Here is a 27,188-nt window from a genome sequence, read left to right on the forward strand (position 1 = left end):
ATAATGTATTATTATTTTTTTTAATTCCTCAAAATGCTGGGTGGGAGCAAACCTGAGTAAGACATTAACTCAGGTGAGTGATTGTGTTCTGTGTCTGTGGTGCCATAATGCTATTCAGACTTTGATCTTAGGGAAGTTGGAGTTAAAGTCAAAGAATTTGTTCATCAGACTCAGTGTTTTGTTAGTAATTATCCAGAGCAACATTCAGAAGATCACCGAAGACGAGCGGCACATTGCTACCCCAAAAAGGTTAGTTTAATGAAAAGGTTAGTTTTTTCTATACAGTATATCTGCGACATATTTAAAGATTTCCTTTAAGCTGAGGATAATAAAATATAGTGTTTGCCAATTTAGACTGTACTTAAAATTGATTCTGTGATTTCTCAGGTTTTATTCTAACAGCTCTGTATTGTCCAACAGAAATATTCTGACATATAAATCTGTCATTTGTTGTGCTTAAATTATTCAGGGCTGACTATAATGTCAGCGTCCCGCTTGGTGTTTGGTGTGGCAGTGTTGCTCCTCCAGCTCTGGGGGACACACTGTTTCCCCACCTCCGCCTGTCCCATTCCCTGTCTCTGCCAGCCCGGTCCTGTCCTAAACTGCTCATCTTTGGGCCTGAATAAGGCTCCCTCATGGATCCCAGAAAGTGCGGTTTCCTTGAACATATCCAACAATGCTCTGAGTTCTCTGGCTCCTCTCAGCTTTGGTCATGTGAAGCTGAAGGGACTTTTACACCTCTGGGTGGGCAGTAATGGTCTGGAGAGCCTGTCTCTGATTTTAGGACCAGGCACTAGGACCCTGTCAAGTGCAGAACAGGAATGCAGCTCCTGGGCACCTGACCTTCAGTTGCTGTCTGCTGAAAGAAACCATCTCAAACGTCTACCAAACGGTATGTGTGTGGCAAGATTGTGCATTAATCATTCATGCGGTCCTTTCTTTGTCCAGAACAACATTTGAAATTATGTAGTTAAGTCAAGGCAGCTCTATTACATTTGTAAGTCAGGGGTGGCACTCTTGATACAAAAGTAATGGGGCAAAAACTGATACTTCTAAAGATCAAATTTCAGCTGTTAATAGTCATTTAAAGATTTTTGTGAGAAAACAAATTAAAGTACGACATGAATCAAACTAATATTCTCAAAATGTATTTATTTATATGACCCTTTGGGTCCTGCAATATTATGGTTAAGGTTACGGGCAACATGGTGGCTAAGTGGTTAGCTCTGTTGCCAAACAGCAAGGAGGACCAGGAGGCCTTTCTCCCCATGTTCTCCCTGTGTCTGCGTGGGTTTCCTCCAGGTGCTACGGTTTCCCCCACAGTCCAAGGACATGTGGTATAGGTCAATTGAATAAAATAAATTGGATAATTTAGTCGCCAGTTTAACTGAATAATTAAATTGGCTGTAGTGTATAAATGGGAGAATTTGTGGGTGTTTTCCAGCAAAAAGGGTTGTACTCAATATTGCAGCTGGAAGGCATCTGCTGTAAGACACATGCAGAGTAATTGGCATTATGCTGTGGCGAAACTTGATAAAAGATGGAAATATACTGAAAGAAAAGTGAGTGGTTACACTCCACCAACAATGACCATAAAAATTGTTACTTGATTGAAAATATTTTATCAAGAAATTCATGATTCATCCAAAATTTGCCAATTTCTGCTATGTTCTGTGTTACAGTTAAACCCATTATAGAACTCTACCCCACAATTACACCTGCGATTTCTACTTAGCAGAAATTACAGGGATTTTTTACAGGGAGTCGCAAAATTTACTCTTGTTTTTACATGTATGTAGTAGTGTCTGTTATAAACAATGTTTCTGTGCTTTTCGTTATTTTGTACAAATTCATTTTGCTCTCATATTCTTCAAACAAATATCATAATCTTCCCTCCCCCTTGAAACAAGTTTTCTTCACTTCTGGTCACACGGAATGCCTTTAGACGAGGCATCAGTGATTTTTTTTTTCATCAGTGCCTGTCTTGTTTCTGCTCTGCCTTCGTAGGAGGCAGTTGTTCGAACTAATACGATACGAAAAATTTGAAGAATGTGAACATTGACATTTGTTTGTAAATTTCAGCTCCTTGTTTATGATCGGGGATGATTATATTCAGGCATGTCCATACATTCTGCACCAGAGAGTGCCAGTGGAGATCCCGGTGGAAAGTGCAAACTATCAAATCTTCCTCCATTTTGTTAGCAACAACCATCTTCCAATCATCAATCCAATTGGTTCCCAAAAGTCAACATGTCCCGCCCTACTGTTTTTTTTTTTTCTTCTCATTTCAGAAATTATTTTAACTGTATGTACGTTACAATAGGGGAAAAAAGTACAATCTTAACTTCTGTTTCATGCCGACTTTAACCCACTCACTGATTGAACTACAAGTTTTGATTGGTTAGAGTCAGCCCTGCCTGCTATTGGCTAAGGATTTAGAACACCACCCTGATAGTTTTTAAAGAGTGCCATCTCAAATGCCAAGTCACTCCCTTTATACTGCCTTTTAATGGTAATATTTAGGTAGGTAGGTAGGTAGGTAAGTAGGTAGTTAAATAGATACGATAGATAGATAGATAGATAGATAGATAGATAGATAGATAGATAGATAGATAGATAGATAGATAGATAGATAGATAGATAGATAGATAGATAGATAGATAGATAGATAGATAGATAGATAGATAGATAGATAGATAGATATAAGGATAAGGACAGACTAATCAGTCCATCCATCATTTCAATCTATAAAATTAATAAAACCTACATGCTCTCTGCCCTGTGATAAATGACTGAATCATCATCAGAACTTTGATCTGTTTCAATTACACACTCTCTCAACCTGTTAAATTCCATTCAAAGCAGTCAGATGATCCACCTTCTGGATGAGGTGAAGAGAAATCACCTGTGATCTAGTTACAAGGGTTGAGTGCTGGCATTCCTGTGCCTCATGACAGGCTATAAAAGGGTAATAATGGTCTAAACACATTCCAGAAGGTGGATTTTATTGTGGCCTTGTATTTTGGCCAACCTTCAAATAAATGCTAACATGGGGTTCTAAGTGCAGGATGGTTATTTTCTTTTTTGCAAGCCTATAGGTGTGTCGTCCCTCCATAGAACAACGCTGAGTATTGAGAAATACTTAAATTACCTAATTGGAAACCTAAGGGACAGATTGTCTAACCCAGTGCAAGCAATGAGCAAAGCTGTCCACAAAGTGTTTTGTTTACTTCATCAAAGTCCCTCTCAAGCAGAATGTTTATTCTGTGGCCAACAAGCAGCTGTTTCAGGCATGCAAGACCAAGTCCATTCTACTTGTTGGAGAGAATGGTAAAATTGGCAATTGGCTTTTATTTAGGGGCGCCTCCAATGAGTGGCCAGACTGATGTAGCTGATTCACTGCCCCTCCCTCTCCCTGACCGCTGTTGACAGCACGCACACACCTTCAATATACATCAATAAGACATTCAAATACTCAAATTACTGTAATAGAGTAGTTTTTCTCAGGAATTGTAATTTGCCAAGTAGTTTTAAAAAGTGTTCTTTAACTTTCCCTTGAGTTCATATTTACAGCAGCATCTGTACTTTTACTCCACTGTTTTCTTTCAACCTGCAGTCACTACTTTAATTTTTCTTGTCTATGGGGATTTGAAAAAACAGTCCTGTGATTCCTGTCCAATCAAATCACACACAGAAGGTAAATCACATTAAATTAACTACCTCAAGCCATTTTTTTCTTTTTTTTTTGGAAACCAGGTTGATGACAGAACTCAACATCAGTCAGATGTTAATGTCCAACATCCATCCAAATATCAACGTCTTATGATGTTACAGCTTAATGCTGTGTGGGCGTTACCACTATAATGTTTATAAGACGTTGGATTTTGTTTGCCATACCAGAAGAATAAATGTCAGTATTTGACGTCAATATGTTGGTTTAAGATGTTGGCTCGACATTGTAATTTTGTTTTCTCTCTAACAATCTAAAATCGACCAAATATCAACATCATTTGATGTCATTATTGGACATTAAAATATTGTTTTCCTTAGACGCTGGCTTGACCTTGAATTTTGGTCCCCTGACATCACAACCTAATATCTAATATTAACATCTTATGACGTTGCGTGTCTGCATAGCAATAACTTGATGCACTACAGAATATTACATTTACACACCCATGCACAATTTACATGTAAACACATAAGCTTTTCAGAGCATAATACTCACTACTCTTGAGTACTTCTGAAAGGTCTACTTTTTACTCATACTTTGACTAATATTTAAAACAAATACTTGCACTACATCTTTAGGCAAGAAATTGTACTTTTACTTGAGTATGATTTTTCAGTACTCTTTCCACCACTGATGGCAATTTAATATTTACCTTAACGTACATTAAAAGAAGAAGCTGTATTAGTAATATTGTGGCTCAAAAAGAAATATGGATAAATGATATTATTAGAGTCTCTATAGTGAGTGTGTATAGCATAGTGATTCATTAATCTTTATTCATTTTAGACATGGCATATAATGTATGTTGTCAGTGGCGTAGCGCAAAATGTGGAGGCCCCCCTGCAGGGATCGCTGACGGGGGCCCCTGATGAAGGGGGGGGGGGGGGGGGGGGGGGGATACGTCATACGTCAATTTGCATATCACTGACGTCATCACGTTCTACCGTTTCTGTTTAACAGCCTATGGTTAATAAAGGGGTATTTATAATTGCACTACACTTTATATAAGCATGTTTATTTAACTAAAATTTTTTTGCTGTTTGAATACAGTATATCATTATAGATGTGTAACGTTAGTGAATGTGCAGTAATCTCTCATATGAAATAAACTCAGACAAGTTCAGAAACTGTCACTAAAATATCTGTGATTATGAACAAGAAAAGAATAAACGGTCCAATTAAATTGTTAAAATAAAGGAGAAGTAGATCGGTTTGACTGTACAAGCGAAATACCTTCACACTGCCTGTGCTAAATCATTTGTCGTCGGTACGCAGAGGGGTGATCTGCTCTCGGGCTGCAGGTGGGAGAGGCTGCTGTACGAGGACTGACTGGGCCGCCTGTCAGTGCTGTGAGGCGGGGGAGGGGCCGGCGGCATCACACGCAGCTCGTTGAGAAGAGTAGGGACGGTACAGTATGGACAAATGACAGTCTAAAAAAATCTCCAATAACACACAAAAAGTCGCTAGATTTGTCGCTAGGGGGGTCTGAAAAGTCGCTAAATATAGTGACAAAGTCGCTAAGTTGGCAACATTGGCTGCAAGCAATCAGAATGAAGTAGTCCACCGCTTGAGAGGTGTTCAGAGAACACAGACGTGTGAACTTTGGTTCCGACCACAGTTGTTCCCAACAGTTTATTGAAAATCACGACGACGCGGGGCCCCCTAATCACGCGGGGCCCCCCCGCGGTGCGTGCCCTGCGGGCCCGTCCGCTACGCCACTGTATGTTGTACAAAAGAAGTATGTGAAAATTAACTGAAAAGTTATTTTTTTATATATGAAAAGTGTTTTTAATTTTAATAATTAATTAATAATTTAATAATTTTATTTTATTGAATTTAAATTTATTAATTTTTTAGGAATAAACTGATATTTCAAGAGTAATTATTTAAATGAATTAATTATTACAAATAATTAAAGACCTCATTGTTTTATTTACCAGAAACACTTTTGTGTACCACCACAAGATTTGGTGTGGCCTCTTCTGGCCACCCCTGAGAAAATTTTCTGGAAGGGCCACTGGGTGTAGCCTATTTCCCCATATTCTGTGTTGCAGTTTCTCCCATTCTCAGCAAGTCAAGCAAATAGTTATGGTATATCTTTAACCAAAATGCACTGAACTGTTGCAACTTTCCTTGAATAGGAAATATCAGATACCAATGCTAGATGACAAATAAAAAAAAAGAAAAGAAAAAAAAGAAAGAAAAGCTGCATCTTTCACAGTGTACAGTAATTTGGTTCCTTCCAGTAATACATCTTAATCATTTCTTCTGGTCACTTTGGATTCTAATAGGAACACCAAAAAGCTTTTTGTTAAATATTTGTTTTGGAGCACAGGCCATTTAACTTGCAACGTTGAGTGTTTTCACACCTGGAGATCATTTACTTTATTTAAAAAGGGGGATTAAAATGTTGCTCAATTCGCTTTCACAAGGCAACATTTCTACTGTGTGTATAAATAAGCTTTCATCTATTTATGTTCCAGGATTCTGTTCATATTAATCATCCATCAGAATGGATAAACAACAACATCCAATTATTGATACTGAGAGTCATTAACGTTGCTGTTTTTCATTAAACAATCATAGTTACTCATCTTACACTGTAATAAAGCATGGATCATCAGATTTCTTATGCCGAGTTCAGACTGCATGATTTTCAAAGTAGTCGTGTCACAGATGTTTTCAAACTGTATGACTATATCTGGGGTAGCGTTTCATTGCTGCTGTGTTTACACTGCAAGATGGATCGGCAACAGGGGGTTTTATACTGGATGATTTTACAATAATAAGAATGGCAGACAACTTTGTCTTGGCCCACAAATGAAGTTTCACAACCAAACACACACAAAAAGTTACATGAAAACATGTGATGTCATGTATCTTTTGTTGTTAACTACATAATGAGAAAGAAGCATTTAGTGGGGTAGAAAAAATGTGTTTATTTTGCTCATCTAGGTTTTGAGGGGAATTAGCAATTTCTCTTCAATTTTTTCAGCCTGTTGTGGTTTTGCTCATATGACACACCAAACAGCCACGGATGCTGCTGCCAAATCTAAACTAGTTTTTCCTTAATTTCTTCAGTTCAAATAGACCAAAAAGAAGCACTTTTCCCCCATCTTCCCACTGGCCTGCAGATACCGATAGTGGATTCTGCTCTCTCATTGGCTGTTGATAATCGCCAATGTTATTTTTAAAAAGAAAACATTTTATGTGATTTGATTTTAAATCGCAGACAGTTCCAGATATGGAGCATGCCAAATATCTGACAGGTGTTGGCGACTCATCTGCGATTCTCTCAGATCGCGTCTTTGATAGTACAGTAGAACAAGCACCAATTTGCCTTTGATTTCAGGCATTTGTCAGCGATTTCTCAAAACCTTTGTCGGGGAGTCAAAAATCAGGCTAGAATCATGCAGTCTAAATTCAGCATTAGTGGCCTTAATGACAGTTGATATTAAAATTGGGACCAAAAAGTTGAGCAGTCATCCTTTCTTGAATTAAAAAAAAAATAAACTTACACCCAGTGCTAAGGAAATTACTCATTTTTTAAATGCTGTGTGTGTGTTGATAATCACTAAGACAATTTTAGCTGGATTGTACTGTTTCTGTCGGTTTTAAAACTGTGGCCCTCTGTTGTTTGAAATCTAAAGGGACCTGTTAACCAATGTCAAGAACCAGGTCTTAAACTGTTCGATCTCTGCAGATCCCAGTCTGGGCAGTCTGTAAGCCATGTGAATTAGATGGCACTGCCTCAAAGTTTCTGATAAACTTCTGTCCAGCAGATCCTGGTTTCAGCTCAGCAGTCAACATGTATTTTCAAATACGCAAAGGAGTTCCCCATCTCCCTTTTCTGGCAAACAAGAACCCTTTCAAGCTCTTGACTCTGATTGAATCTACTTATTGGCATCCAGGAACATTTAGGATGTATTGGTTTCATAAATACAAAGTGATTCGAAGTAGCTTGGGTATAAATATTAAGACAAGGATTGTTAGAATATTGTTACTATGAACTTGACTTCGATATCTTGAAGGCGACAAAGCAGTTCAAGAGTGCAAAAGCCTCACTGATTAGTGCAATTGTTGATACACATTGGGCTTCATAACTGGGCAGGTATGTTAGGTGTTGTTATGGCCACAGATACTGGCAAAAACAGGCATTTGTGATTTATGAGGTCAAGGCAGGCTGAAACAGGTAGAGCTGAGATCTAAATTTAGGCAGCGACATACTTGTGTGGGACATCCATGAAAATAGAGTCACTTTTTAAATAATTTTACCTTTCCCCTTTTAATTTAATGCATGGGAAACAGTATTTGGTGGCTCAAAACAAGTGCAAAAGCTCGGACTGCATCTAATGAGGAAAACCACCCACAACAATCTTTAGTGCCTGAAAGGACACATTGATATTTAACTAGAAGGTTTATCAGTGTGTGTGGTTAATCATTGCAATATGTGTACCTTTTGGTCTTATGAATATACATTTCTCCTCCAGGGCTGGGTTGCATAAAATCCCTGCAGATTCTTCAGCTGTCCTATAACCAGATCTCTGTGATCAGTCTTTCTGACCTGGACAACTGCAGCCATCTGAAAGAGCTACATCTACAGCATAATAGTATCACAACCATTCACCCACATGCTTTTAAAGATCTACAACAGCTGAAGGTAATGCCACAAAACTATACAACTTACTCGTGTTTCATGTTTAATACTGGTCACATGGTGCTGTTGACTTTTTCCTAAAACAAATGAGGATGAGAGCAATTTTACAGTTTTGGGTGTGTGCTCCCTCTAGTGGGGTATAACATTTAGAATTGTTTTATCCTCCAGTAACCTCAAGTTACTTGACAGACTCTGTGGTAACTGCATACATCAGGGTAAATGAGACTTTATTCCTGGAGGGTCACTGTCCTATAGGGCCTGTTTACACCTGGTCACTTGCATTTCCTAGTCGTCCATTTTCTCACATCAGATATGTAATGAAGGCCAGCTAGTGAAGTGCTATACAGAAAAACCTCACTTCTCTGACCTCTTAAGATGCTCTAGTGACCGACGCTAGAAGCCATGGTCTTTAGCCACCTTGTTAGAGCAACCAACTTCCATACAATAAATTGCTGGTTCGATTCCAGCTCAGAACGGGTTGGGAGTAGTAGGACCAGTGGGATACACCTGGGGGCTAGTCCGGGATGGGAGTGAGGTTTAGAGGGTGTGTGTAACAGAGGCCAGCTAGCGAAGTGCTATGCAGGTAAACCTCACTCCTCTGACCTCAAAAGATGCTCTAGTGACCGACGCTAGTGGCCATGGTCTTTAGCCTCCTTGTTAGAGCAACTAACTCCCATACAAAGAATTGCTAGTTCGATCGGTCGTTTACAGATAGCTATTCGATTTCTAAAAACAGTTCCATTTACATTTGGCCACATACATGCGCCTCCGCTTAACGGATATGATTCCGGTCTTCATATCCTGCACTATATGCAAATCTAATTAGATCAACTAAAGCATCAGATACCATTTTAATTTTTACAGAAATGCAAGCAATATATTTTATTTGGCATACAAATTATTTTATACTCTCTCAAGACTTACTCCCTGAAGGCGGCTTTGTAATTCACTGGTGTTTCAGTAAATGCAGAAGGTAGGCTCCAGGATTAATGTCATTACAGGCTGACTGCGACATCTATATTGGTCTTACAGATATAAGCAAAACTTTATTCAAAACTGTAAAGGATTTACATTAATTTATGTAAAACCTGCTCTCCCAGAAACAAAACACTATGCTTTTGTAAATGAATGAAACACAAATGTTTCTATTATTTTTCATTTCTTTTCACAGTGACAGGCTAAACATGCATGCTGCATCTCTGTTGTTAATGCTGCCATTTGATATTAATTTAGTAATTGCTTACTTCATTTGCACTGTTATATCTGATGATTGTTTACCCCATAGCACATGTTCTCATGTTTTTTTTTTTTTAATTGTTGGAGGAGTAAAATAAATGTGGTTTCAACCAGCAGATGCATTTAGACCCATCTAATTTCATCTGAAATGCGTCGCAGACAACCTCCTGAAATGGTTTGAGCGATCAGATTAATATCTATCTCAAATGCAATTCAGTGGAAATTTACACCAGCCCATGTCACAATGATGTAACTATCCGATCAGAAAGATGAGCTGTGGCGTTTAAAGGCGTTAGACGCGTAGCACAGACACATCATTAATAATATAATATAATAATATAAGGTCATTAATAATACAATAACACTAATACTGAAATGGTTAGGGTGTTTTAGAATGATCAAAACTACTTTTTAGATGCTTTACAATGTGCTCAGCCTGCTGGTTTATCCATTCACACACATCACATGATCTCTTATAACAAAATCACATGACCTTTTTTAATGCTCAAACTGGAATTTGTTTGGTAAAAGTGTCTCCATCGTAGTTTATGCACATGAAGTAATGTAATATATATTCGGGTTTCTTTCAGCATGCGGTCGAGATTAACACACATGCAGACTATTTCTGGTGCTGATTTAAACGTAAAAATGTGTTCATAAGTGCTCTATTTTTACTAAATCTCTATTTTTGTAAATATTCAAGGGTCATTTTATTCTAATCAGTTTTACACCACCTGTATTTTGTTGTACAAAGACTTCTTTATGGCTTACAAATTATAATGGTGGTGTAAATATAATCATTTAGCAAATATTCTATTAAAAGTGTCTTTAATAGAGTTAATAGATTGTCCTCATATGCATGTTAAGATTTATATAAAAAAGTACATTCTTAAAGTTTTACTGCTGGCTGGGTTGAACATGATGAAGTAATTGTGAATATGTACATACTTTTCCCCTTCTTTGTGTTAGTTTTACCAAAAAAGAAAGAACAATTGCTAGTAAAGTCACTAAAGTTACCAAAACTGCTTTCTGCTGCCTTACGCTATCTGTTAAGCTTTTGGTTGAGCAACAATTGAATGGGACAAAATAATAATTATGATTATTATGCCTATTATTAAACTGTAGTATTTTCATAGCAATTTAAACCCCCCCTTCATATGTACAAGAAACAAAAAGAAGGAGCTTTGACTGCAAATACTCTGTGGAGGAATGTCTGAGTGCATCAATTACATCAGGTGTCCTCTCTTCTTGAAAACAGTATATGATCTGTCAGTCACTGATATGGCCCCTGCCAATTTGAAGTTGGGACCCCTGGTCAATATTTTTATCTTTTGTTTCAGTATTTTACTTGGGAAGCAAAATTATTTAAGGTAATAATACATAAATCTTACTAAATATTGTTAGATGGCTGTTCACATCAAGAATGATAACTATGTTAGTATTATTAAAAATCTGCCATCATGCCATCCTTTATCTTAACATAAGAAAGTTTTTTTTAAGTGACCAGGTGTAAACATCTCCATACAGTTCAAAACAAACAACTAATTAAATACAAATGAAGTTAAACAGTCTTCAGATCACCAAAAACAAGTAGGTAAATGTGTTCGAGCTGCTTGTAACCACATTCTGCAGGTGGTTGTTGCACCTGGATCAGAATTGCACCATCTTGATGTAAATCAACTTACTAGCCTAGCGTGCATTAAAACTTGAGACACAAAAAAATTCATTGCCTTTATATTTCTTTCCAGGTCCTTGATCTGAGCTATAACTTGCTGGTCACCATTCCTGTCCCTGCCTACCAGTCCCTGCGGAACCTGGATGCTTTGGTTGATGTCTCCTTCAACAGATGGAAGTGTGACTGCAATTTGCAGACCTTAAGAAAATGGATGAGCTTTGATACTGAAATGGGTCATGCTTCCTGGAAAGTGGTGTGTGCCTCTCCACCACACCATGCTGGAAAAGATCTGCTTTACCTAAATGACTCTGAACTCACTTGTCCAACATATGAACACAGGACATCTGGTCACTATCATAATATGATTGTGGAAGAGGGGATGCAGATATCTATTCCTTGTAGGAATCACAGTCAAGGTGCAGCTTTTGATTGCTTTGTTTTAAAATGATAAAACCTGTTGTAGCTACTGAAGCAAGAGATATTATTTTAACAATATATATTAATTCATAATATTTGGTTATGAATTTCCTGCGATTTCTTTTCTAGGTATCATGCAGGTTCGCTGGTGGACTCCACAAGGCCAAGAAAAAGATAATCAACTAGAACTTTTAATTAAGGATATCACAGAGCAGCATGCAGGACTTTATATATGCATTACAGGTGTTCAAGGGGAGCACATTTCAGTGTTTGACCTACATGTCTACAAAAAAGGTGGTGGCTCAAGACTACGTCGTGAAGCAGGAGTTATCTTAGATGAGAAAGGAAATGTAATCTTGCCAAAAAATCCTGCTGTAAGGGTAGGGTCAAGAACAGAGTCAGAATTTATTCTTGCCGTCTGCCTGTCGGTCATAATTACATTCATTTTAGCATTTATTCTTGGTGTAGTTTTGAGGCCACTGTTAGACAAGTTATGGAGAAGAATACGATCCAAAAGACAATCTACATCCTCTCCAACCTCGTCCACTGAACCCCAGCCATATGTGAATGAGGGTTACTGTGACGTAGAAGACCATGATCGAGAAGTGAGAGTGGGTTCAAGAGTTACATTCGGTGAAGTTACAGAAGTGCAAGATCAAATGCCCTACTATGTCACTGTAGATGAGGACCAAGCGGATGGCTCCTCTGAGAGCAACACAGAATCTGGTGGCCTATATGAGGATGTTGAAAACAATAGATCCTCAGTGACTGATGAGAAACAGCAGACCCTTGAAATGGAGAGACACAGAGGAAGAGCAGACAGTAGTGGCAGCAGCTCACTACAGAAAGGCGAAGTAAATGCTTTAGTAGTAAATGGTCAGAAACTGCCACCCAGCTCAACGGAAGACATGGAATTTGAGCCAATCCCAGATGAAACAGAAATTACAAGGATAAAGAGAAGGGACAGTTCTTCAGCATCATCTCACTCAAGTCAGGAAGTTACCTTATCAAGTGAAATAAAGAATTCAACTGAACAAAGTGTTGACCCTTCTCCTGTCGCTAAAAGTGAAATTCCAGGATTTATAAAAGAGCCATTTTCAGAATGGCCAGTCAGATTGAAAGAACAAAATGTTGATGAGTTGGACCCAGAAATGTGGAATGACAGTGGAGAAAGCTTTTCTTTCAATGAAGACTCAGAAAGATCAAGTATCCATGATCTCTCCAGCCCTGCTCTAGGACACCCCCTGAAGGACGATGACAAATGGAGGCAAGTCAAAGTAGCATCACCTTCAAATAAAATAAATATTGATTCAGATGATGATTTTGAAAAACCATTTGGTAAAGAAGTTCTTGTTGATGGTAGAAAGCAATTTGAGTTCTCTGACAATGGAAGCTCCTGTAATTCAAGTCAAAGTGGTGAAAGTGTTGGTGGACCATATACTTATACTGTAAACCCAGAGTTGGAAGAAATCGTGGATGAATCGGACACAGGGAATGGTGCAAATGTAGTCAATTTAAACAGATTTGGCACTCTTGAAGATCCCACTTTCAGGGAAACAATGCCTAGTGCTGGCATTCTTATAAGACAGGAGACTATAATTTTGGAGCCTTCAGATATACATTTGACTTTTACTCATGGAAACAGTGTTGACGAGGGCATGCTTACTGACAACTCCTCGATGGGCTCCTTGATGAACATACCACACCAATCTGGACAATTTGCAGACATAGGTATTGATACTGTGCCAAAGGTTAAGAGATATGTTGAATTTAAGCCGTCCAAATCTCATACTGGATCTCCACCACTTTCTCCATCCTCACAAAAGAACAATATCTTATCAAAGGAGCACTTAATATCTGAAGCTTACACCGGGGCATCTTTTGAAGACAACAGTTCCTTAATGCAAAGACAAGTGTCTCCTGATAATATTCAAAAAGTGAAGAGATACATTGGCTTTAATCCTTCTGATCCTCATACCCAAACTCTGCCATCACCTTCTTTAACCAAAAAAGATGCTCTGCTGGAAACAAAAAGATACAGCTTGTCCTCAGACGATGATGCACAGCTGACAACCAAGGATGACAAATCTTTCTTGACAACATCTATACCTTCTGAAGTTTCAAAGGTTAAAAGATACATTTCCTTTAAACAGTTTGACACTTCTTCACCAACTCTCCCTTTACCTAAATCTGAGACCACAACTGAGGCAACAATACAAAATCTGCAGCCCAGCAGCAGTCAAAACGTGAAGGAACACATGTTTTTTAAGCAGCATGAAAGTCGTTCCACATCTCTGCCATCATCACCTACCTCGACAAGAAAAGGTCTATCAGGGAAAAAGTCAAAAAGCAAAAAACGAAATGATCAGTCATTCTATGGAAGTCATGAGAACCTTCCACTGTACCATGTTCATCCATCCTATAGGTCAAGTATAAACAGGTTGAATAGAGGCTATGATACAGATATATCATTTTCCAGTGAAGATGAAGATCAGTTCATAGAGTACCCAAGAAAATTAGAAATTACAACAGCACCTGGGTTGAACGGAGGATCCATCAAACCTGGTAAAAGTAAAGACAATGTCCTTAACATTGATTTTGACAACTCTTCCAGCAGCACAGATGTATTTGAAAAGAAACGTTCTAAAGGCCTAATGAGACTAAGAGCATTAGGTGCTCGACTTTTCAACAGAAATGAAACAGATGTGATGATGTCACCAGCTGATTGGGATGCTGGAAGAACTGGAGGTGTCTCGGTTAATAAGCAGTCCAAGTTAACTAAAAAACAAACCACTGATGACGATGTTATATTTGGGAAAAGTTTATCTTTTGATCATTTACCAAAAGTGAAGAGATACATTCAGTTTTCACACTCATATCCACAAGCCCAGTTACCATCTCCTCCACCAACCACTAGCACAATCACACCTGATTTTAAAGTGACAACTGAATCAAGGACGTCCAGTTTCTCATCGGAGGATGATTTCAAACCAACCACTGAAGATGAAACATTTGGTGGACAAGTAGATGCATCTTTTGACAGACTTCCAAAAGTAAAAAGATACATACAATTTTCACATGTTGAACCTTATTCTACAACACTTCCTTTAAAAGGTTCTCCTGAACTGGTGGTACAGCCTGAATCAAGGAGGTCCAGTACTTCGTCTGATGATAATGATGATGATATCAAACCTAATGAAGACAGTTTCTTCAGTCAAATAAGTGTATCTTTTGATAGCGTGCCACATGTTAAGCGATACATCCAATTCAATCAGCCAAAACCTTACTCTCCAACTCAAACATCTTCACCCATTTCAATCAAGAGACCTGCAGTAGAAGTGGAAACAAGCTCCAGCACATCTGTCAAGTCGGATGACAAATCTGATGCTACAGGAAACTGGGGGCAAATTGATCTTAATGCAGTACCAAAGGTTAAGCGATATGTTCAATTTACAGTGTTCAAAGATTCTTCAACTCCCCCATTGGTTTCATCTTCCTCTACGAAAGTCACAACTGAGATGGAAAAAAAAACTGAATCTACAATTGAGAGATTCCCTAAAGACCAGGAAAACTTAACGCAAGCAGAGGTATCTTTTTTGGAAAATATTCCAAAAGTGAAACGATACATTCACTTCAAACAGTCTGAACCACACCCCACCACTTCTGATACACTGCATGTCACACCTGAAATGATAATAAAATCAGAAACAAGGAGATCAAGTACATCTTCTGAGGAGGATATCAAGCTAACTAAGAATGAAGGCCATGTCTTGGAAGAAACCGTTACATCCCTTAATAGTGTACCAAGAGTTAAGAGATATATTCAATTTACATATCCTGAGAGTCAACCCCTTACTCAGGTTTCATCTGAAAGAGTCAATGCATCTGTGGTAGAAAAAGAGACAAGAAGATGGAGTACTTCATCTGAGGAAGATGTTAAACCAGCCACTAAAGAAAATTTTGGAGAAACAGAAGAATACCATTTCCAAATTCCCAAAGTAAAAAGGTATATCAAATTCACAGAAGCTGAACCATACTCATCTCCTCTGTCGCCAATTCCTCCTGCAATCACAGTAAAAGAAACAGAAAAAGAATTTAAACCACCAGCCAATAGAGAGAGCACTTCATCCGAAAATCATGATCAAGAGCAAATAGGAGTGTCTCTTGATAAAGTACCAAGCGTTAAGAGATACATTCAATTCACACATCCTGAATATCAATATCCATCTCAGACATCAACCAGTCTTTCATCTGAAAGTGTCAGCATACCTGCGGTAGATAAAGAAACGAGGAGATGGAGCACTTCATCTGAGGAAGATGTTAAACCACCTACTGAAGATATTAAAGAAACAGATGAATACCTAATCCAAATCCCCAAAGTAAAGAGGTACATCAAGTTCACACCTTCTGAACCACATTCCTCTGCTCCAAAACAAGACAGCCCAGTAAAATCCACATCAGTAACGGAAACTGAACTCAAACAGCCAGTCATTAAAGAGAATTCTTCAACTAAGGATGTTGTTCAGGAAGAAAATGTCTCTGGGCAAATAGGCATATCTCTTGATGGTGTACCAAGAGTTAAAAGATATATTGCATTCACACATCCCGAAACATCAACTGCTTTCTCAGATGAAAGAATCCATGCATCTCTAACAGCTAAAAAACCAAAAGATAGCAGCCCTTTGTCTGAGGAAAATGTTACTATATCTCCTAATAAAGATATCATTAAAGACACAGATGAATATCTGGTCAAAATACCAAAAGTGAAGAGATACATAAAGTTTAGACAATCTGAATCATTTCCCTCTGATCGGTCACCAGTTCCTCCTAACATTGTAAAATCTATAAAGGTGACAGAAACAGAATTTAAAAACCCACTCACTAGAGAAAGCACATCTGAGGATGATGTGCAGGACAATTTTGGGCAAACAGGAGTATCTCTTGATGGAGTACCAAGAGTTAAGAGATACATTCAATTCACACATCCTGAAATTCAATCCCTTCCTCAGCCAACAATAACCATCTCAGCTGAAAAAGTTGGAAATTTGGGGGTAGTTCATGATACAAGGAAATCAAGCACTTCATCTGAGGAAGAGGCCACATTTATTGCTAAGGAAGAAAAAGCTGTTGAACAAACAGGGTTGTCTTTTGAAAAAATACCGAAGGTTAAGAGATATATTCAGTTTGTAAATTCTGAAAGTAAACTTGTTCAATCAGCAACAAATCTCTCATCTGAAAGACTTCAAATATCTGGAGTCATTCAAGAAAGAAGATCAAGCACTTCATCTGAAGAGGATGTTAAACCATCTACTCATGATGATAATGTAAGAGGTGAATATTTTGACAAAATCCCTAAAGTGAAGAGGTATATTAAGTTCACACAATCTGAACCTCCCCAGGGTCTTGCACCATTACCTATTTCAAGCAATGTAAAGCCCACACAGGTGACAGACTTACAATCAAGAGGACCTAGTACTTTAGTTGATCCATCTCCTAAGGAAGACAATGTCTTCGAGGAAACAGAAGCACATCTTGACAAACTTCCAAAAGTTAAAAGATACATTGAATTTAAACATCAGTTACCTGTTCAGTCATCTACTTTATCGGAAGACAAAGTTGCGACATCTAAGGTCATTTTGGAAACGAGCAGATCAAGAACTTCATCTGAGGATGAAGTCACAACAGAAAGTAGAGAAGACTATTTTGGTCAACATTCAGAGGCACCCCTTGATAAAATACCAAGGGTTAAGCGATACATTCAGTTCACACATCCTGAAAGTCAAATTCCGGTACAGATAACAGCTAAAAGAGTAAGTGCATCTGTCGTGAAAAAAGAAACAAGTATACCATGCACTTCGTCTGATGATGATAGAAAATCATCTACTAATGATCATGATGTCATTAAAGAAACAAGTGTCACAATCCCAAAAGTCAAAAGATATATTGAGTTCACACAATGTAAACCTTTTTCTTCACCCCAGACACAACTTCCAAGTGTTGTTAAACCAATAAAGGTAACAGCAACAGAAGCAACGGTATCCCGCACATCACAAAGCACATCTGACGATTCTGACAGTATACCAAAAGTTAAGAGATACATTGAGTTCACACCTGATGAAAGTCATTATTCTGCTCTGCCATCAACTACTGACTTAGCTGAAAGACTGGGAACATCTGAGATCACAGAGGAACCAAAAATATTGACAACTTCAACTAAATATGTCAAACCATCTGCTACAGACCACATTAGAGAAACAGATAAATTTATTGCCAATATTCCAAAAGTAAAAAGGTACATTGAGTTTAAACAATCTTATTCTTCACCTGTGACATCATTTCTCCCATCATCCAATTTGTCATCTGAGCCATCACGCCCCATCTCAAAGAAAAAAGGGTCTGCAGTAATTATAAAGACTGAATTAGAATCATGGACGTCTGACCAGACTGGCCTAAATTCAGAATCAAGTACGTCAAGTTCCTTGTTGAGTGAACATCAAGTTGTGGATGAACCACCGGCAGTTCCAATAACATCTCCACCTCCCCTAGACCTGGATGCCAGAGAGTATCTGAGAGAAAATACTGAAGTGCGTCAAAGGCAAGAACGTAGGAGATTGCTGCAGCAAAGGAGAAGAGAAATGGATGAGTTCAACATCGCATCGCTATCCTCCATGCAACAAGAAGGCGAGAAGCAAGACAGAACCCTGGCAGATTATGGAGGAGCACCATTTCAAACAGAACGCACCTACAGCAGCAGCTCTACAAGAAACAATTCCAGAAGCACAGAAGGAGTGGAAGCCCCAGTTTTGCGGGGACTTAAAACAAAGAGTACATCAACACTTGACTCTAAGTCACCAGCAAATTCAACAACAAAGAATAAGGAATTTTTAATTTAGATAAAGAGTTCATTTTTGACTTGGCACACAATATCAAATCTCCGCAAATGATTTAAAAGTCACAGCTTTTTGTAAGGGCCTTTCTTTTTTCTGACTATTGTAAATATGTAATATAACTATGAACATATTAACCTAAACCTTTCAGTATTCCTTAATATAAGTTATGTTTCTTTTGCATGCAAATATATTGATGAAGCCTACATAAGGGTGTTTTGTATACAAACACTGTTGATTTTATCAGTAATGCAATGTAGCTGTAATAAAAGTCCACAGGATATTAATTGCACTGAATGACAACAAAATAAATTTTTATTTAAAAATTGTTCTGTTTCTCAGATTTTTTTATCCACGTGTACGAGTAAAACGTTTTTCTTTTATCCTGCAAAATTACTTTGCCATTTACAGCACTTTTTGTATAACTTTATACAATTGTTTCCAGACATGCTTATATAACAGCAATACCAATATTTTATATTCATAAGAGTTAAGAATTTCTGATTTTCAAATCACAACAATTGAGAAAACGATCGTTATTCTCAATGTATATATACACTCATTGGCCACTTTAGGTACACCCGTCCAACTGCTCGTTAACGCACATTTCTAATCAGCCAACTCAATGCATTTAGGCATGTAGACATGGTCAAGACAACCTGCTGCAGTTCAAACGTAGTATCAGAATGAGGAAGATGGTTGTTGGTACCAGACGGGCTGGTCTGAGTATTTCAGAAACTGCTGATCTACTGGGATTTTTAGGTACAACCATCTCTAGGGTTTACAGAGAATAGTTCAAAAAGAGATAATATCCAGTGGGTGGCAGTTCTGTGGGTGCAAATGCATTGTTGATGACAACGGTCAGAGGAGAATTGCCAGACTGGTTCCAGCTGATAGGAAGGCAACAGTAATTCAAATAATTACTCATTACAACCGAGGTATGCAGAAGAGCTTCTCTGAACATGTGAGGTGGATGGGCTACAGCAGCAAAAGAGCAAACCAGGTGCCACTCCTGTCAGCTAAGACCAGAAATCTAAGCTATAATTCCCTCAGGATCACCAAAATTGGACAATAGAAGATTGAAAAAACGTTGCCTAGTTTTATTAGTTTCGATTTCTGCTGCAACATTTGGATGGTAGGGTCAGAATTTGGCGTTTACACCATGAAAGCATGAATCCATCCTGCATTGTCTCAAGGGTTCAGGCAGGTGGTGGTGCTGTAATGGTGTGGGGATATTTTCTTGGCACACTTTGGGCTTATTAGTACCAATTGAGTATCGTGGCAATGCCACAGCCTTCCTGAGTACTGTTGCTGACCATGTCCATTCCCTTATGACCACAGTGTACTCATTTCTGATGGCTACTTCCAGCAACATAATGCGCTGTCACAAAGCGTGAATCATCTCTGATTGGTTTCTTAAACATGACAATGTGTTCATTGTACTCAAATGACCTCCACAGTCACCAGAACTCAATCCAATAGAGTGCCTTTGGGATGTGGTGGAACAGGAGATTTGCATCATGGATGTGCAGCCGACAAATCTGCAAAAATTGTGTGATGCTATCATGTCAATAGGGACCAAAATCCTTGAGAAATATTTCCAGTACCTTGTTGAATCTAGGCCATGAAGAATTAAGGCAGCTCTGAAGGCAAAAAGTGGTTAGTTTTTTTATTAAATGTTATTAGACCGTTATATATTATATATTTAAATAAATATTAACATTTTACTCAAACTCATTTCTAATAAATCATAAGAAACTTTTTTTTCTCCGTAGCTGTTTATAGAGGTAATTAACTTTCTTGTAAACAGTTAATGAAAGTGTTCCCTACTTCATAACATGGAATGGAGAAGAAATTAAAATGACTCCACATTTCGTTAATAAACCCCTTTATATATATTGAATGTAGAGAGGTTACAGTGAAAACAAACACATATATACACACACACACACACATACACACACACATCCATACATATATACAGTCAGATGAGAATGCTCAACGCTCTGCATTACATACTCCCCCAACAAAAGCAACAGTCGTAATGAGACGGGAACGCATCTATCTGTTCAGATCATTCGTTTTAAACCACTACTTCCCTCAGGCACAAATAGGTGCAGGTGAATGGGGTAATGACAAGTGTTTGTAGACATTTACAAATGAATTCTACACAGCTTGCACAGCATATATACAATGTTGACTTCATGGATGCTGAGTGAATAATTGATTGATAATTTATGATGAATAACTTTAATCTTTCAGGTGGGAAGAAAAAAAACACTTATAAAACAACTTGTAACCAAACGTTTTTTAAACTTTTGTTTCCCAAAATGAATAAATTTGTACCTGCATTGTAATTCCTTTTACAATAAAGTTATGAAATTGCAGACATACAGAAATGCTCCAGTCGCTCGTGAGTCGTGAACATGGTGGTTTAGCACTTTGTGGAAATGGTGGAGGAGGCAATGCAGAGAGGAACATCTCAACAGATGAGGTTACAAGTGTGTTTAAGCTCTAAATACCATCACACAATCATTTTTTTCATAAAGCGTTAAGACTGCATGACCGCGGATACCCAAATTAAGCACAAAAAATGACCACTTCTACAAATACCTTTACAAAAAAATAATAATAAAGAAACGAGAGCATAAAAATAAATGTACAAAAAGGAAAACCCTCATTCATTCACTCACGAAGACGGCTCTAATCGCAGAATGCATGCATGCTTTTTTTTCTTGTTCAGATGACAAGTTAGCTTCACGCCACAGCCATAGACAAAACTCAACAGTTTTACAAACATAACTAGAATGTTAAATAGTTGCTAGGCATTGGTCACTATGGGTTAAGGTGATCCCGTTTGACCACAAGATCTGTGGAAGAGGATGTGGCCAAAAGAGTGTCAGAGTTTAGGGTTACCTTCTTCGTTTTGTATTTTTGTGGCAATCCATCACAGAAATCAAAAGTGCACTTTAACAGCTTTCCCTCTTCCTGTCCTTTAGATCCACGTCCTGTCATTTTAACCATGACATGCACAGTATAGTTACATTTCTAAGGAATCAAATGATATAATCAATGCAGTCGCTTAAACCTGCTCACACTCCTCAACAAGACAATGGTCAGGAAAAGGATACTAACCTTTATGCTCTTGATAAGTACAGCCTCCGTTCTTCTTGTTGTGAAGAGGAAATCTTGTCTTGTTGATCTCATAAACAAGAAATTGGTGAAAGGGATACTGATACAGCACCACAGGAAGTGCTTACAGCAGAATGTCTATGACACTCTTGTATGTGTATGTGGTGCGCTATATTAAATGGCAACCAAGTGCATTGAGATGAATAAAAGTAAAACTTATGGCGAAGGTTGCTATGTAAGCATGGTAACTGTCATCGCCGTCCACCATTAAAACCACAGTAAACAGTGTTTGGACCACATCAGCAGAGTGACACTGTACGCTATTTCCATTTTGAACCAACACTTTCGTAAAAAGTCACTGACCTTCAGTAAAAAGCCAAGCAGGTGTTCGTTCTGTCTTTCTCTGTCCTTCCTGAACCTAAATGACCTAAATGTCTTCAGACAGTATGGGGGGTTTATACCTACCCTGCCTTGTGGAGGATCTGAAGTCGCCCTCCTTTTAAGAGCCTATTGAAACATTCACAGCAATATGAAACATCACAGTGGGGTGGGAAGGTGGCACCGAGGCTGGCCATGTGCTTACCCACAATGCATTGTGGGCTATGGATGGGGAAGGGGAGGGGGGGCGTTAGGTGGAGTCGGTGAGGTGCTGTTTTTCCAACAGTCGACCACCAGTGACCCGCCCCGGCTAAAAGGGCGACATACAAACATGTGCATCGATAATTACATTCTAGGCAAACACTCACACACTCAAGCCCTCAGCGCCAGGGGCCACCATCAGTCCGTCCCAAACACTTCAGTTTTGATTTGTACTTTGTTTTCTAGATGTTTGTTTCAAAGCCGTTTCTGTCGTCATTGTCATGGTGATTGTTGGCGATTAGTTTCTAGTTGGTGATGGTGGTAGGCATGGAGAAGCTGTCGCTACGACATCTCTCGATCTTTATACCACTCGACAAACTCATCCAAAAGCACTGGCCCTGTGCAAAGAGAAACCCCAGTTAGGAAGCTAATCTGTGGCATTTCCGAACATGCTGTAGAAAAGAACGGTATACAAAAGAAGTATAGAGTTAGGGTAAAGTGTACTTACAGGCCCCGTCCTCATCATAGTTACTGAGATCAAGGTTGATAGTCCTACTGAACTCTAGAACATTGCACCATTGATCTTTATTTATAACCTTATACTTAGATTGCTGTGGAGAAAAAGGAAGAATTGTTAAAGATTTGACAAATTGTGAGACAAGATTTATCCATATACACAACCAGTCAAATGTTTGTCCTCACTGTACTTCTCTTCTGATGATCTTAAATTGGGAAGCACTGAAATTTTGGTTACAGAAATCAGAAACTGGGCGGCGCGGTGGGTAGCGATGTCGCCTCACAGCAAGAAGATCGCTGGTTCGAGCCTCCGCTGGGTCAGTTGGCATTTCTGTGTTGAGTTTGCATGTTCTCCCTGTGTTCGCGTGGGTTTCCCCCACAGTGCAAATACATGCACTATAGGTTAATTGGATAAGCTAGATTGTCCGTAGTGTGTGTGAATGAGTGAGTGTGTATGAATGTTTCCCAGTGATGGGTTGTAGCTGGAATGGCATCCGCTGCATAAAAACATATGCTGGATAAATTGGCGGTCCATTCCACGGTGGCAACCCCTGATTAATAAAGGGACTAAGCCGAAAATAAAATGAATGAATGAAATCAGAAACTTTGGTTTTGGGTCAAATAGTTTTTTAGAGGCTAAAATTATGTGATGTTTAATAAGTGTTCCTTCAATAACCTATTTAGTCTGTTCCACATCAATTTTGTCCACAGAGTGGGAATAAACTGCAATAGTTCAATATGCCCTCTATGTGGATTCCAAAGCTTGGTTCATAATATAGATAATTTTGTGGGATGTAAACAAAATGTCCCAAGGTATTCCCTGTTTCACTATTTAAATTTGTATAGCTTCTGAGAATCCAAAAAGAGCCACATATTAATAAATAATGGTATGACTGATGTTTTAACTTTTATGTCAGGCCCGGATTGGCTAATCGGGAGGACCGGGAGAATTCCCGGTGGGCCGGTCCGTTTTTTGGCCGCGAGGGCCGGTGTCCCTAGCTCCAGAATCTGTTGCTCTCAGCAGTCACACTTTTTAAATGAATTTATTTACTTACTTGACCACAGTCTTCTTATTCATTAATTTTACCGCAGCTCTGCTCTTTTTATCTATTTTCTCGCAGTCTCGTGAGCAAGATGCAGCCTGCAGGTTAATGATGATATAACTCAGATGAGTTACCTCTTAATGTACAGCTGTTGTGGTTTAGTGGTTAGCACGTTAGGTTACGACGCCACCGACCTGGGTTTGATCCTCGTCTGAGTAACTTATTTATTCATTTTTATTGTTAAGACATATAACACTGTTAGGGTTGTTGAACATTTGAAGTTCTAAAGCAGCTGTTTTCTCAAAAAAAAAAAGACGTGATGGTGTAAGTAGAAACTGAATTGGAAATGACCTTATTTTAATATAGTCAGTCGTGAACTGAGGTGGGCCGGTCTGAGGCTTGAAACTCCAGGGCTGAAAAAAAGAGTCCCACTCCGGCCCTGGTTTATGTTATGTTTTAACTTTACAGTTATGAAATAATTTGATGACTAGTAGAAAATGTTCATGGGCCGATGACATCACCACATTAAAATGGCCTATAAATTTCCCAGTTTTACTCAAACTTTATTATTACTGAACTCTGCTGTTGTTTATTGATGCATGAACAAAACTTTAGTTATTCATAATACAGGTACCATCCAATAATCACAATGGGCCACATACTTTGTTGTTTTTAAAATCTCAACTCCTTAATTCTGGCCATTTTTAAATGAAAATTAAAGAAGAAATGTTGATCTAACACTCTTGAAACTGGCATGATTGATCACTGTAGCCACATGAGTTCAAACAACATCACAGATCAACTGCTCAGTAACTGATTAGGGTGCATGTTAAAAAAACATAGAATGACTTAATGAACTGAATCATGTGTCATGAAACTGATCACAACTAAATGTGTCACTAAAACAATATATAAACATTACTTTAGGAAAATCCATTGTTCATCATTAGTACAAAATGACTCTAGAGGGCAGCATTTTGAATAAATACATGCACTGTATTACCCATGAATTATATTTCTACTAAGGAATAGGATGTCTTCATTATTTAATTTTTCTTTGAATAAATCTGAAAGCTGCCTCTGTACATTGTAAGTCTTTTATATAAATTATTAAAAAGATTTTTTTTTGTCCACACAAAGATTGTTTACAATAAATGTCAAATTATACACAAACTCGTGAATTGTGCTGTGGGGTATTCAAAAAATGGCTGCAAAAATAACAATTTCACTATATGTAAGTATAGTGAAAGTGTTTGCTTTTGTCATGTAATCATCTGCAAGTGCTTAATCTGTGTACTGGAAATAAAAGTATTACTGGTGCCCAAATAAATATAATTGTTTAATGTTTCACAGTAAAAATACAATTATTAAAACAAATACAGATTTAGAACAACCGAAAAGTGAGTACATTTAAACAGAATCTTTATTTTTGGGTGAACTATCTTTTAACACTATTCTAAAATGTTGAAAATCGTATTAATGAATGTGTTGTCGTGTCCAAATATTTAACTGGTCATGTTAAATTCGAGTAGATTAAAATACTTACTTCTAGAAACTGGTTAAACACTGGAAACAAGGGCCAGGTCTTCCCAAGTAGAAGTCCCAGCATGCACTTGGCAGTATTCAAGTCTAAACTCCTTTGATCCTTCTCCTGCAAATGGGTGGACCCATAATAAGTTTAAACATTCTGAATACAAGTTTACACATCACAATAAAAACAATGAGCTGGCAATTTTATTTACTAAAGGTAATTAAATGTAAGTTTCTCCTTGTGGACAGAAATAAGCGTACTGTGCACTCTAAACAGTTCAAGTTTAAAGGGTAATTTCACCCAAAAATGACTATCCTGTTATTATTTAGCCACCTTTTGTTCCAAACCCTGAGACCTTTGCTTGTCTTCAGAACACAAATTAGGATATTTTAGATGAAATTATTTTAGATGAAATCAGGGAGCTCTCTGGCCCTCTAAAGACAGCAATGGTTGTGAGGCATTCAAATTCTATAAAAAGGAAACTCCAAAAATAATTAAATGTGCCAAATAAAAACAGTACAAACCACTTTGCTCTTCCTCGTCGGGTCATCAGGGTGGACATTTACTACAGTCAGTACGACATATTGCAATTAGAGCCAGCAGCACAACATGCAAGCACTGAGATGTCTGGAGTAATCAAGCACCCTGATCTGATGTGGAAGACATAGGCAAAGTCTTTTTTTACAGGGGGTGTTTTTGGTGCACAAAAGTGTTCTTGGAGTTTCATGATTACAGTTGGACCACAGCATAAAATGTGTTAATGTATTACCTATAATGCTTTAAATAATCTAGCTCCTGTTTATCTAACCAACCTTCGGTCTCGCTACAATTCAACCCGCTCTTTAAGATTTCAAAACTCAGGGCTTCTGGTAGTACCTAGAAAAGCAAAGTCGAGTAAAGGAAGTCGAGCCTTCTCATTTATGGCTCCTAAGCTCTGGAATAGCCTTCCTGATGGCGTCCAAGGCTCAGACACACTCTCGCAGTTCAAAACTAGATTAAAGATTATTTTTTAGTAAAGCATACACTCAGTGCATCACTTAGTGGTATGATACATGAAGGTGCAGAAACGCAGGTTTCTGCATCTCGTTTATATACACTATGAACAGCAGCTACGCTAAATATTCTCTTTATTCTCTATTTCCACCTGGGGAAACTCATTCCGAGGACCTCAGACTCTGCAGGGCCACTGATTTGATCCAAGACCAGCGACAAGATGATCCCAGGGTTTCCATATCCTGGACCAGGCCGTATCTTGAGCAGCTGCTGTGGTGGTCATAGTTGAGCGGAGAGCATGAGACTGATTCCTGTGACCCTCCAGGGACAGACTAGTCTTCGCTGAGGTCCAGCTTTCCGGCGCCTTGACAGCAACTCTACACAAGACGTTTGGCCAGAGGAGAAATGGTCGTGCCCAACTGAGCCTGGTTTCTCTCAAGGTTTTTTAATTCTTCACTTTCGCCAATTGGTAAAGTTTTTTCCTCGCCGCTGTCGCCACTGACTTGCATGGTTCGGGATAGAGCTGCGCATCTATAGATTGCTCTTCAGTGTCTGGACTCTCAGTAGTGACTATTAAACCACACTGAACTGAGCTAAACTGAACGGACCTTACCCTCTGAAAGCTGAACCCCACTGTTTCAGTTTACTATGATCTTCTATGTGAAGCTGCTTTGACACAATCTACATTGTAAAAGCGCTGTACAAATAAAGGTGAATTGGATTGAATTTTTGGTTGTTTTTCTGCACTTCGGGACAATTGTTTTTTTATGGAGGATCAGAGAGCTCTCA

General features: G+C 38.4%; 2 protein-coding genes and 1 long non-coding RNA gene across 16 annotated transcripts in view; 1 reads left to right on the plus strand and 2 right to left on the minus strand.

The window, feature by feature from the left end:
• Positions 1 to 66: 66 nt before the first annotated feature.
• lrrc66 (leucine rich repeat containing 66) lies at positions 67 to 18,933 on the plus strand. Its single transcript, NM_001442479.1, is given in 5 exon segments — positions 67 to 249; positions 470 to 892; positions 8,224 to 8,393; positions 11,375 to 11,717; positions 11,848 to 18,933. Coding segments are annotated over 4 exon segments (7,689 nt in total). The 5' UTR covers positions 67 to 249; positions 470 to 480; the 3' UTR covers positions 18,612 to 18,933.
• Positions 8,970 to 15,793, minus strand: LOC147839162 (uncharacterized). The gene is made up of 3 exons (XR_015518399.1): positions 10,377 to 15,793; positions 9,934 to 10,300; positions 8,970 to 9,823 (listed from the first exon to the last, which is right to left on the minus strand). It is a non-coding gene; the product is annotated as an uncharacterized LOC147839162 (long non-coding RNA).
• Positions 18,934 to 20,476: 1,543 nt separating the features above from the next.
• dcun1d4 (DCN1, defective in cullin neddylation 1, domain containing 4 (S. cerevisiae)) overlaps positions 20,477 to 27,188 on the minus strand; it is a 41,018-nt gene continuing 34,306 nt past the window's right edge. For all 14 annotated transcript variants that reach the window (XM_087297015.1, XM_087297018.1, XM_087297016.1 and 11 more), the window contains 3 exon segments: positions 25,422 to 25,526; positions 22,825 to 22,927; positions 20,477 to 22,714 (listed from right to left, as the gene is read on the minus strand). In XM_087297015.1, the coding sequence (XP_087153141.1) occupies positions 22,659 to 22,714; positions 22,825 to 22,927; positions 25,422 to 25,526 (264 nt within the window). In that variant the 3' untranslated portion in view covers positions 20,477 to 22,658.

Source organism: Danio rerio, chromosome 20 (genome assembly GCF_052040795.2).
Source record: "Danio rerio strain M-AB ecotype USA chromosome 20, GRCz13ab, whole genome shotgun sequence".
NCBI classification, from domain to species: Eukaryota; Metazoa; Chordata; class Actinopteri; order Cypriniformes; family Danionidae; genus Danio; species Danio rerio.